This window comes from Dasypus novemcinctus, chromosome 10 (genome assembly GCF_030445035.2).
Source record: "Dasypus novemcinctus isolate mDasNov1 chromosome 10, mDasNov1.1.hap2, whole genome shotgun sequence".
In the NCBI taxonomy this organism is placed as follows: Eukaryota; Metazoa; Chordata; class Mammalia; order Cingulata; family Dasypodidae; genus Dasypus; species Dasypus novemcinctus.
Window position 1 is genome coordinate 33,602,348 of NC_080682.1, and position 12,623 is coordinate 33,614,970.

Sequence of the window (12,623 nt, forward strand, 5' to 3'; positions counted from 1 at the left end):
CACTAGACTTTGAAATAAAGCATGAAGAGTTGGGAATTAATGATACAGAAAATGCATTTCTAATTAAAATGTGTTCATTCAAAGTCTTTAATATAATATATACTTGTTGGAAAAAGAAATAAAGATATGAGTATAGCATTCAAAATTAAGCCAGACACCCTGTTTTAGAGGGTCATTTCACTTTATTGGGTATGCATATTTTCAGTGGTTTCCCAGATAATTTTAGATGGTACATAAGAAAACACATTTTAATAACTTGGTATTTTTCTTTGATTATGCTATAAAATCATAACAAGGAAATCAAACCTATATTTTCAAAGATATTATTTCTTAGTCAAAGCTGATGAGGGAATGACTGCTAAGGTTTCTTTCTCAAAGTGAATAAAATATAGATGCACAACTTACTAGGTATTCAACATAACAAAAAAGATCAGGACGGTAGATTAAAATAATTTATCAAAGTTTCGTAAAAAAATTTATAATAATTTCTAATTTAGTTTGAATGGTTATAAAGAATTAATACAAATATATATTAATATATTTTGGTGACAACAAAAATGTATTACTTTACAAAATATTCCTCATTTTCTTTTTCTCTACCTGAACTTTTCTCTCTCATTCTCTCTCTCTACCTCTTTCAGCACCTCACCATTGACTCTACAAGATTCTATGAAATATATTAAAAAATATCTCTTGGAGAGGGTAAAGAACAAAACGGGAATTAGGAAGAGAACAAAGCACAGTGAAACAAAATAAAAAAAAGCAGGCAAATTTTGAAAATTGTAACTTTCTTCTTTACACAATTGTAGATGTTTATAAAATTTACAAAACTGCTACATGAAAATGGTGAATTTTTATGTATTTATATTAAAATTACAAACTTGACAAGAACCTACTATACAAATTAATCTTTGCTGCAGAAGAGAAGTAACCTTTAGAGGGAAGAGAGTGACTACAAGACAACATAACAGAGTGTTCTGGGTTGTTGGCAATGTTCTCCTTCCTAATCTTGGTAGGTAGTTACTTTAAATTCTTTGTCTGATAATTCTAATCCATTTGCCATACCGGATTCTGGTTCTGATGCATACCCTGATTTTTGTACTGTTTTGCCCTGATTTTTAGACTGTTTTGCCTTTTAGTTTGCTTTCAGAGTTATTGTTGACAATCAGGCATATTGTATCAGCTTGAAGAAACTGCAGTAAATTGAAATTAGTCTGAAGGCTTAGGTGGATAAGGCTAGGAGTTTGGCTGTGTTTCCTGTTTGCTGTAGCTTTAAGTTTCATTGGATAAAGTTTCTGCTTGTGTCATTGGTTTTGCCCTCTAATTTTGGGGGGTTTCCTTAGAGACTCCTTGTTAATTTGGTTCGAGTCTTGTAATTCTTTTTGTTGTATCCCACACCTTATTTTCACTTGCTACAGAAACCATTTCATGTAACAGGCATGAAAACAGCCTGCATCTCATTGTACATCTCCTATATAGAGAATCAGTCTTCAGTTTTGGAAATGACTGAAAATATTTCACATGACAGGCTTTCTGTGTGTGTATGTACATGTACACATATTATACAGGTGCATTGTCAATAAGCAGTAATGTTTTGAAAGTTATTTTCTGAGCAGTAGGTCTCAGCCGTGAGTTTAAAGTATTCAGTAAAACAAGTCTTAAACAGATTACCTATCATCCACTCTCTGTTGTTCCACTTAAAGCACATGGGCTGAGTAGAATTAGCATAATTTTTAGGGTCCTAGAAACTTTGGAATGGTAATTGAACATTGACTTCAACTAAAAGCTATCTCTGCTGCTTTCTTTCACCTCTAACAAGAGAGATGGTCTATCTTTGAAGCTTTAGGGTCAGACATTGACTTCTTTTCAGCTACGAAGGTCCTAAATTACATCTCCTTCCAATATAACACCATTTTGTCAACACTGAAAATCTATTATTTAGATTAACACCTTCATCAATAATCTTAGCCAGATCCTCTGGATAACTTTAAGAACTTGCTTCTTCACCTTGGGTTTTTAGGTTATAAAGAATGATTCTTTTGATAAATCTCATGAACTGAACTCTACTAGCTTTAAACTTTTCTCCTATAGCCTTCTCACCTCTCCCAGCCTTCATAGAATTGAAGAGTGTTAGGTTATTGCTCTGGATTAGACTTTGGCTTGAGTGAATATTGTAGCTGGTTTAATCTTCCATCTAGTGGACTAAAAATTTCTCTGTATCAGCAATAAAGCAGTTTTGCTTTCTAATCATTCATGTGTTCACTGGCCTAGCACTTTTAATTTCAAGTACTTATCCTTTGCATTCACAACTTGGCTCCCTGATAACTACAAAAGGTCTAGGGTTCAGCTGAAATCGGCTTTCCAGATATTTTCCTCACTAAACTTAATTATTTCAGCCTTTTGTTTTAAAGTGACAATCTTAGGGCTCTTCCTTTCATTTGAACATTTAAAGGCCATTGTAGGGCTAGTAATTGGCCTAACTTCAATATTTTGTGTCTCAGGGAATAGAGAGGGCTACGGTGAGGGAAACACACAGGGTAATGGCCAGTAGTTGGAGCAATCATAATGCACACAAGATTTATCTTTTATTAAGTTGCCGTGTTACATGGGTATGGTTCATAATGCTCCAAATCAATTACAATAGTAACATCAAAGAACATTGTGAAAACTCCTGATGATAACACATATATTAATAATGGAAAAGTTTGAAATATTAGGATAATTGCTAAAATATGATGCAGAAACATGAAATGAGCACATGTTGTAGGAAAAGTGTTGCCAATAGACTGGTTCACTGCAGTTTGCCACAAACCTTCAATTTGTAAATTATGCAACATATGAGAAGCTCAATAAAATGATGTTCAATAAAACAGAATGCAATAATAGGAAACTCTCATGATAATGTTGAGTCATTTTGCTATAGCAATTAAAGTTTTGATAATTTATGTGTGATTAAACACAGTTTGATTAAATAAAAAATAATCTTTCTAGAGGCAGAGTATGTTCTGCATTAAAAAGAGCTCAGTTTAATATCTAAATAATTGTAGTGTGACTATAACTTCAAGGACTTAATAAGCAAAAGTATGTATGTGTCCGTGCAGATAAATGAAACATTAGCTGCAGAATAATTCCTAAAGCAATATGGATGTATATATATAGTTTTTCATGTCTTCAAGTAAATTAAGAACACTTCGCTAATAATGAAACTATCATTAAAAGAAAAATTATTTTTCCCCAGGAGAGAGAATTTCAGGACTGAATAATTATTCTTTAATGTTAACCCTAATGAATACATTCTCCCAGACATTTTTTACAACATGACCACTAGAAAAGGGATATCTTTTAGTGCTGTTTCTACAGCGCATGAAAAATCAAGTAGTAATCAAAGAAATGAGTTAAGCAAACACATTTGAAATATATATTGAAAGGAATCAAAGATAAATTTGATGAAGATCTTTAACATATATTGAGTGATGTGGGTGTGTGTGATTTTTTTCTCTGTGTAAGAAGGCTATAAACTCCTTGAGAGAAGAAGTTGTCTATTTTTGTGTGTGTTCTTCATAGAATCTGGGAAATGTTTAACATACCAAATTTTGATCATGTCTCGACATGGTTTTTGGATGTATTTAAAAATGCATGATTTTTATATATACATGCTATGAAAAGATAACTTTCTTTAGTTTTGGTTTACTTGTGAAAGCACATTGATAATAATCCATCAAGGTCAAAGGTTCTGTCATATTTATGTTTGTCATGTTTGTATCTTCCCTTAGTAAAGGCAACCATTTCCATGTTGGTATTCAAAAAATGTTAGTTTTGTTGAAAATTATATTTCTTGGATTATCTTTCAAAATATTGCTCATATAGTAAATATGGCATTATGATTTGCAGATATATTTTCTCAAATGATGTATTTACTAAATAGTTAGGATAAGGAAACAGTTACAAACAGAATTATACATTGCATATAGGACTTAAATAATTGGGGACAACTGAATAGAAAAATCTATTACTTGATATATGAAAAACAAAAAAATCAGTCTATAGTCTTGAGAGTGACTGAAATTAGCTCAAGTCATGAGGTCTGTCTGTGTGTATGTATATTTACACTTGTTATACATTTGCTCTTACATTTTCCTTTTCTTAACTACTTTACAGTGATCTGACACCTCCATAATTTACTTTTTAATAATTTATATTAGTAAATGTTATACTAACAGGAAAAACATTTAATATTTTAGTGCATTCTTTTAGGAATATATTGAGGCTAATATCTATTCAATTACAATTTATTTAATTTATATAAGCTTTTTCATTCCAATAATAGAATCTGATTAAGTATGGTTGCCATATAAAATTAGGAGAAATAAAATGGGGAAACAAATGAAAAATTAATGAATTAAAAGAAAACAAAAATTGAATAACCTTTATTATAAAGGATAGAAAGATAAAGAGCTATTCTTTTACAAGGTATAAAAAAGGGAAAACCGGTGATAACACATGAGAAGAAAGGGGCAGATAAGTGAGACAGGGAAAGATGTTATGATCTGTAGGATCAAAATACATCATCAATTTCATCAGAAGGTATTTATAATCTTTGGTCAGAGTTTTGCTTCTTACATGAGAATTGTTATGGGTGCAAGCATTCCCCTTATTAATAAATGACTCTAAATATGAACAAAATGCACATAGAAACTGTTTTGAGGTATTGGATAAAGGTGTAACAGGTCAGTTATCCATTAGATAATGGAATTATACGAGAAAGGAATCAAGTTGGCCTTGCCTTTCTGTACTCTTTGCTGGCCAGGTAAATACAGAGTGTCATAAAAGAATAAAGGTCTTGCATAAGCAGAAGAGGTAGACATTGAAGTTTCCACCTGTTGAAGAAGGTGTAACATTAAAGGTGAGACATGAAAAGGTACCCTGAATATAAGTACTAGGATTCCCAATCAAGTCTGAGCTGTATATGCGCAGAAGGAAAATAACTAGAACTAGCAAAGGAGGCTACTATAAAGCTGAAAGCAGAACATAAAAACCAGAAGTGATGAAGGGCTGAGAGAATCTGGAATTATGATCCAGCAAATATAACACATATATTTAATTCAGTCAGTCATGAAGTAAAAACAAAAACAAAATAAAATAAGAGAGCCACAAATTAGAGTTATAAGGACCCTGGCCCTGTAGTAAGTACTATGCTGTAAGACGGAGGATAAGACCAAATAATTCTTTTTAACAAAGAATAATTTGAAGCCTGAGAGTTTCAAAAAACATTTCCAGTCATTTATCTGTCAGCCAGAGCAGAGCTCCACACCCTTTATTAACAGACAAAATATTCTAGACTCCCTCCAATATATCATCCATAATCTATTATAAAAAGTACAAACATAAGACAAATGAAGAAAATGTAAACCCTATTAATGAAAAAAAAGTTAATTGAGTTTTCAAGATGAACCCAAAGTTTGAGTTAATATCCAAGGATTTTAAAATAACTTTATATGTATATATAATAATTTTTCACACTAATCAATTCTATTAAAATGTAAGACCAACTATGTGATGGCTATAATAGGTGAATAATAATAGGATATACAAACATACATCTGTAAATATAAGCATATAAATGCTACTATTTAAATAGTACTGTTAAAAAAAGTAGACCTCTATATTCCAGAGATAGGAAGGACAGTATAAAATAAGCAAAGACCCAATTTTTCGCAAAGTTTATAAATTCCATAACAGAGCTTCAAAACACATAAAACAAAATTAGACAAAATTAAAAAGAGTAACAGAATTTTTCTAAAATGATGAAATTGGATAAATGTCAGTAATAAAGTTCTAATTTTGTTGAAATATAGGACTAAGAAGTCATGTTTCCTCTGTTTCTCACTCATCTGTCATAATTATTTTACTATCAGTGATGTTGTATTGCCATCCCAGAAATAAGCATTCAATGAAAAATGAGTTTTGTAAGTTTTTCTTACTTCAACTTTTACTTATATTATTTGAAAGTGCACTTAATGGTTATAAAAAAATATTTCTACACTGGGAAGAAATACTCTATCTTGTTTATTTTTCAAGAAGTAAGCAGACCCTATTGAGGGTGACAATGACATAATCTCTATTAGTCTCCCATATCGTTTAAACTCTGACGTCTCCTATTGAGAAATAAATTGATTTTGGCTTTTAAATTGCCAAATAAGCTTATCTCAGTATCACTGAATTTTTGCTGATGAGAAGAATTGTGCTTTCAACTCATTAAATATATAATATCATTTAGTAACTCTTTGATTTATGCAATCAAATTCTCTCCTGCTATTTCAGAGTGTGAATAGTTTTATTGTAAATTTGAGTTACTTTTAAATCTGCATAAATGTTTCTCATAATTGTTTATTAGTATGATATTCATAAGAAAGCAATTTACCTGGTTATATACAGAGAAGTGAGCTTCCACCGTTAAATTTGTTATAAAATATTTCGTCCCCTCAGCTCTGATTTTTATGTTCTTTTTTCATGTTTCTCTTAATTTAATAAAAACTATTACACTAAAATAATAAAATGGGTTTCACAAACACTGTTGTGTCTGAATACAATAATATATCTGCAGGGCCAATGAATCAGGTGACTCTGCTAAAACTGACAGGAGAAATTCCACCATGTTTTCCTTGAAATGCCTAAAAATTACCCATTAATCGGTTCATGCAAATTCATAGAAAGAAGTTAGTTATGCACGTCAGCCATTGCAAAATACTTGAAAATTTGGTTTTACATATTTTTACTATAATGTGTCAATATTTATTATAAATATTTAACAATAATGTATTGCCATCAAGTCCACCCATTCCCAAATATTTACATCTGGCCTTATGAAACATTCTGCATACTTTGAGCAAATTCTCCCCTTTCTCACCTCACCTTCCATCTCCCAACCTACACTTCGTAGTCCAACTCTACAAGTCCATTTATTGTATTTAGTTCATATCAGTAAGACCATACAATATTCATCCCTTTGTGTCTAGCTTATTTCACTCAACGTAATATCCTCAAGGTTTCCATCAAGGATATAATGTTTACACATTATTATGAATGTAACAATCACTGTTGATTTACAGATGTAATTGTGGCTGAAACAAGTTGTGTAGAAAGATTGATGTTGGAGGACAGAAGGAGGATTACATTGGGAATGTATAAAAATGATTTTGGAAGTAAATGAGAACTGTGATTAATAATGTAAATACAGGATATGTTCTACAACAAGATTATAAGAATGTGGTGATACATGGGAAAATTATAACTAATGTAATTTACGGTGTGTAGTTAACAACAACATTGTAATGTCTTTGTAACAAAAGCAAAGTTGGTCCTATATTAATTCTAAAGGTAAAAAAAGAATATGGGGTTTTGTTTTGTGAATTATAAATATAGCATTTTTCTCTTCATACTCTTTTCATTAAAAGGAAACCTTTTAATAAAGGTTTAATGAAACTTTATTGTCATTTAATGAATCTGTTTATCTGTGTTTAATGTCTTTTCATGAAATTATTTATCTTTGTAACTTTCTGAACACTAGAGGAACAGAGCAGTTAAAAGTGGGTGATATAAAAGTGCCTTAAAAAAGAACTTTTTAATAGTAATGTTTCCATAATCTTTTGAGCTGCCTTTGTATGTTCTTTTATATTTGAGAATTTGAAATAAAGTTGTTAATTAAACAAATATTTTATAATAAAATTAGGATGTTACTGAATATACTATGCTACAAAAATATGTACATACATAAATATACATATAAATATGCATTATATACACAAAGGAAAATAATTGGTAGAAAATACATCAAAAGATTAACGTTTATAAATGATTTTCATTTTTTTCTCTGGAATTTTGTTGTATTCAATTTTCTTCATAATAAAGATGTTTACTCCATATGATTGTTACACACTTTTAAATATAAAATATTTCATTTTGAAAAATGTGCTATTCCATCTCTGGTGGTTAATTTTCTGGCTTGTCACCCACAGATATATTATTTCTTTAGGAATTCCCTTTCTTTTACATAGTCATCAATTAGAGTATAAAAAAAAATACCAAAAAATGAGGCTCAAATTACATGACTTTTAAAGAAATAAGGGGTTCTCTGGCAGAAACTTAACATGGATACATTAGTCCTTGGAACATGCCAAGCAATCTTCATTGAAGATTGGTCCCAGGGATGATATAATGGTACATTATCAGCAATCCTCAATGGAAAAAGTGTTGTGACACTGTCAGTGGGAAAGGCAAGGGATTCTCTGGCTGTTTGTGTTCACAGTACTTCCCTGTTACTTGTGAGACATAATTTTCAGGTGAACCTTCCATTTTACCAGGACCTGAACAAACTTTTAGGTTGATTTATTTTACCTCAGATAAAAACAAAAATTTATGCATGAAAAAATAAGTGACCTCTAAGAAAACAAGTATCATATTGCAGAAATTTCAGGCTCTTTAGAGTGTTTACCTATTTTATTTGCAAGAAAAACTTGAGGTCAACTAATGGTGGCAGAAAATATTGTTCTCTAATGTAAAGTTTTTTAATTTGTCTCTAAAAATGGGAATAGTTTTAGGAGAAATTCAAACATAGAATTGATAGAATCAGCACCATAAATATAATGAAAATGTAATCTTTAAAATAAATTTGACATAAATTATAAATTAAAAAGCTATTTTCTAAATTTTAGTAGTAATATATGGTCTATAAAATTAATATGCCTGAGTAATGTGATCTAAGGATTTAATTTATGATCTGGCACTTTTATTAAACTATATTGTATATAAGTGATCTATTAAACTCTATCATTACTTATTATTTACCTAGGAGTTTATTTCTGTTTTTATGAAATTATTTATGTGTAGGATTATAGACATATGAGCATGATCTCTGGATCAACCAAATTTGGTAGAATCATAGGACCAGCAGTTAATGTGACTCCGTAAGTTATATAATTTTCCGTGCACTTATTTTAGTCTAAAAAAATGCATACAATAATAATACCTAGGATAAATAGTGTTTTCTTCTGAATAAATGTGCTAATAAAAGGAGTTATTTATAATAGTGCCATATTCATTCCAAGTATGTATTATATATGGGTTTCTATTATAAAACATCCAAATGATGAATTATAACTAATCCTTATTTGGGAGTCAAAAAAAGATTTTTTTTCAGTCATAATTTTGAAAACTATTTTTATTACTAGAATAATTGGAATAATTTTTAAATTTATATACACAAGAGCAGTTTAGAAGTCATAATTTATATACAGAAGAATAATTTAGAAGTCATTCATGCTAACTATCACCTTTGATTTCTCAACAGTTTACAAAAGTTGGATACTATGAGAAATAGGAATAACACAAATGTGCCTGAATTCATACTTATGGGATTGACAGACTCTGAAGAGATCCAGCATGTTCTCTTTATTTTACTTTTCATGATATATCTGATTACTCTTCTGGGGAATGCAGGGATGATACTCATAATTCACCTGGATCTCCAGCTTCACACCCCCATGTATTTTTTCCTGAGTCACCTGTCATTCCTTGACATCAGTTACTCAACGGTCATCACACCTAAAACCTTAGAGAACTTACTGACTTCTACCAAGTGTATTTCATTCATGGCCTTCTTCACACAGATGTATTTTTTTGCCTTCTTCGGTGTCACTGAATTTTACCTTCTTGCTTCTATGGCCTATGACCGCTATGTTGCTATCTGTAATCCTCTTAACTACCCAGTTATTATGTCTATGAGATTCTGCCGCATCCTCATCACTGGGTCCTGTATGATTGGTTTTACTGAGTCATTACTTATTGTTCTTTGCATAAACAGCTTGCATTTCTGCAACTCGAATATAATCTATCACTTTTTCTGTGACTTGACACCGATTTTAGCTCTTTCCTGCACTGACACTCATGACACTGAAATCATGATTATCATTCTTACTGGCTTAAATGCAGCAGTGTCTCTAATTACAATCTCTGTATCCTATGAGTCCATTCTGTCTACTATCCTGAAAATTAATTCAACTTCAGGAAAGCGCAAAGCCTTCTCTACCTGTGCCTCCCACCTCCTGGGAGTCACCATCTTTTATGGCACAACGATTTTTACTTATTTAAAACCCAAGAAGTCCTATTCCTTGGGGAAAGATCAAGTGGCTTCTGTGTTTTATACTATGGTGGTCCCCATGTTGAATCCACTCATTTATAGTCTTAGGAACAAAGCAGTAAAAAATGCTCTCATTACAGTCATGCAGAAGAGAGAGGTATCCAGGCAACTGACATGAGAGTGATGCTGAATTTTAAGTGCATCTTTTCTTCCTTTCCTATTTGGCTATTATTGGTCTCTCTCCAAACACAGTAGTATCCTGTTATTAGTTTGATTTGTTTTTTTTTTTTTTGCTGTCTTCTATTACAATGTTTTCATACCAAAAAGGAGGAGGGGCAAGATCATGTTGGATCTGTAGGCTTATACACTGTTTTGATTTTGATCTTGTCGGGATGGGAAGATGAGTAATTTTTTGGAAGCAAAGTAACATGATTCAAATTACATAGAGTAAACTAGAGAATAAATCTTAAAACTTTTCTGAACAAATAGAAAGAAGACTTTCCTTTAGCTGAGATTAAGTTTTAGATATTTGAAGAACTTACTTAAGAATTACCTTGTAGAGATAAACTATTTTAATTACATATCAAAAGTACTTCAAATATTGTCTGGCATTCAGTATGTGCTCAGTAAGTATAACCCATTTTTGCTATTATTATATAACATCAACCATTTGCAAATAAAAACTAATGCTTGCATTTTGTCTTAAAAATACTTAGGACCAAATTTTACACAAAATATAATATGCACTGATATACATAGGTATAAAAAAAGGGATGATGCAAATATTTCAGTACTTTCACATTTTCCAAAGTTTATTTTACATTTATTTAATAACATAATAAACACTTTCTAAAATATGAGAAGTTTGATCATTCTGTATTTAATTAAAATTTAAGCATACCCTAAACTTATCGTTGACTGAAAGTTAGAGAATCTGTTAGCCATCATTGCCAACACCAACAAACAGGATACATTTTCTAAATTCCAGAAATGTTAATAAATGAAAGCAAGTCTGACACTGCTCATAAAAATGACCAGAATATTTAAAAACTTATAAATATGGGAAAATACACAATGCATGTACATGATGCGAGATTAATCAAGAATATGTTATTAAAAAATTAATGCTCATCAAAGAAATCTCCAATTGAAAACAAAAGATACAGGTGCTAGACAACCTCGGTAATTAGAGAGAGGGCATAAAGGAAGCAATTTTTTAAAAAACTCATTTGAATGTGGATAGAATTCAGGAATTACTCTATTATTGGGTATCAATAAATGTTTGTCTCTCTTGAGGCCAACTGAAGTAAGAATAAAGCTATATTTGGTAGAGTAATAGCTGTTCCTCATCTAGTAAGAAAGGAGAAGAATATTTGGTGTTTTGTGAGTTGCACCTTGACCTTGTCTGGAGGTCTCATAGCTTGTCACCAGGCTTTCACATAAGCACTTGGTATAGACCTGCAGAGAAGATACTGAGTATAGCCCAATATCTCAACTGCCCACTGAGAAGGAATGCAAGCCTCATGAATATAGTGCTCACTCTTTTATCCCAATTAGCACAGTAGCTCACAATTTATTTTAACAATATTTTTAAATGTATGTTTATTCTGCTGGTCTGCTTATAGGGTGGCCACATTTTTCTCCTGCCCTCTGTGAAAGGTGAAGCATTCATTTTTCCCATCACATCTTTGAGGCACTTGTCTTCCTTGGAATTTGATTTCTTTTATATTTATCACCTCATCTTTCTGATGGGTTCAAGAACAGCTGTAATTATTTATATTAAGGGTTTTTTAAAGTTGTTAATGTGGTGGAAATGGTCTTTGTAGATTTCTGTATTTTAAGGGAAGTGCAATTTTTATATTCCTTTTCAAATCCTATCCACTATTTTTTTAAAATGATTTATTTATTTCTCCCCCCCCCCCACATTGTCTATTTCCTTGTGTCCATTCACTGTATGTTCTTCCCTGTCCGCTTGCATTCTCGGTGGCACCAGGAATCTGCATTTCTTTTTGTTGTGTCACCTTGCCATGTCAGCTCTCTGTGTGTGCATCGCCACTCCTGGGCAGGCTTTGCTTTATTCGCGCAGGGTGGCTCTCCTTGCAGTGTGCATTCCTTGAGCATGGGCTCCCCTACGCAGGGAATACCCCTGTGTGGCATGGCACTCCTTGCAGGCAGCAGCACCGTGCATGGGCCAGCTCACCATATGGGCCGGGAGGCCCTGGGTTCGAACCCTTGGCCTCCTATATGGTAGGCAGATGCTCTATCAGTTGAGCCACATTCGCTTCTCCTGTCCACTATTGTAACTTCAAACACATCTTTTCCGGAAAACCTCACACTTACCAGAAAAGTATCTTTCAAGAGTTCTATTATTACACCTCGAAAATATAATGGAACTTCAGAATTATTGTAGATATAACTTTATCCATTTATTATTTTTTTCTTTATTAGAGAATTTATAGGTTTGCAGAACAATCATGCATACAGTACA

General features: G+C 31.8%; 1 protein-coding gene across 1 annotated transcript; it reads left to right on the forward strand.

The window, feature by feature from the left end:
- Positions 1-9,497: 9,497 nt before the first annotated feature.
- On the forward strand, positions 9,498-10,313 carry LOC101416144 (olfactory receptor 8H1-like). The gene has a single exon (XM_004461568.2). It carries the CDS (start codon positions 9,498-9,500, stop codon positions 10,311-10,313), a length of 816 nt encoding a protein of 271 aa, XP_004461625.2.
- The last annotated feature ends 2,310 nt before the right edge of the window (positions 10,314-12,623 follow it).

Excerpts from the sequence above, each read along its gene's own strand:
- LOC101416144 (XM_004461568.2), top strand. The coding sequence starts at position 9,498 with ATGATACTCATAATTCACCTGGATCTCCAGCTTCACACCCCCATGTAT.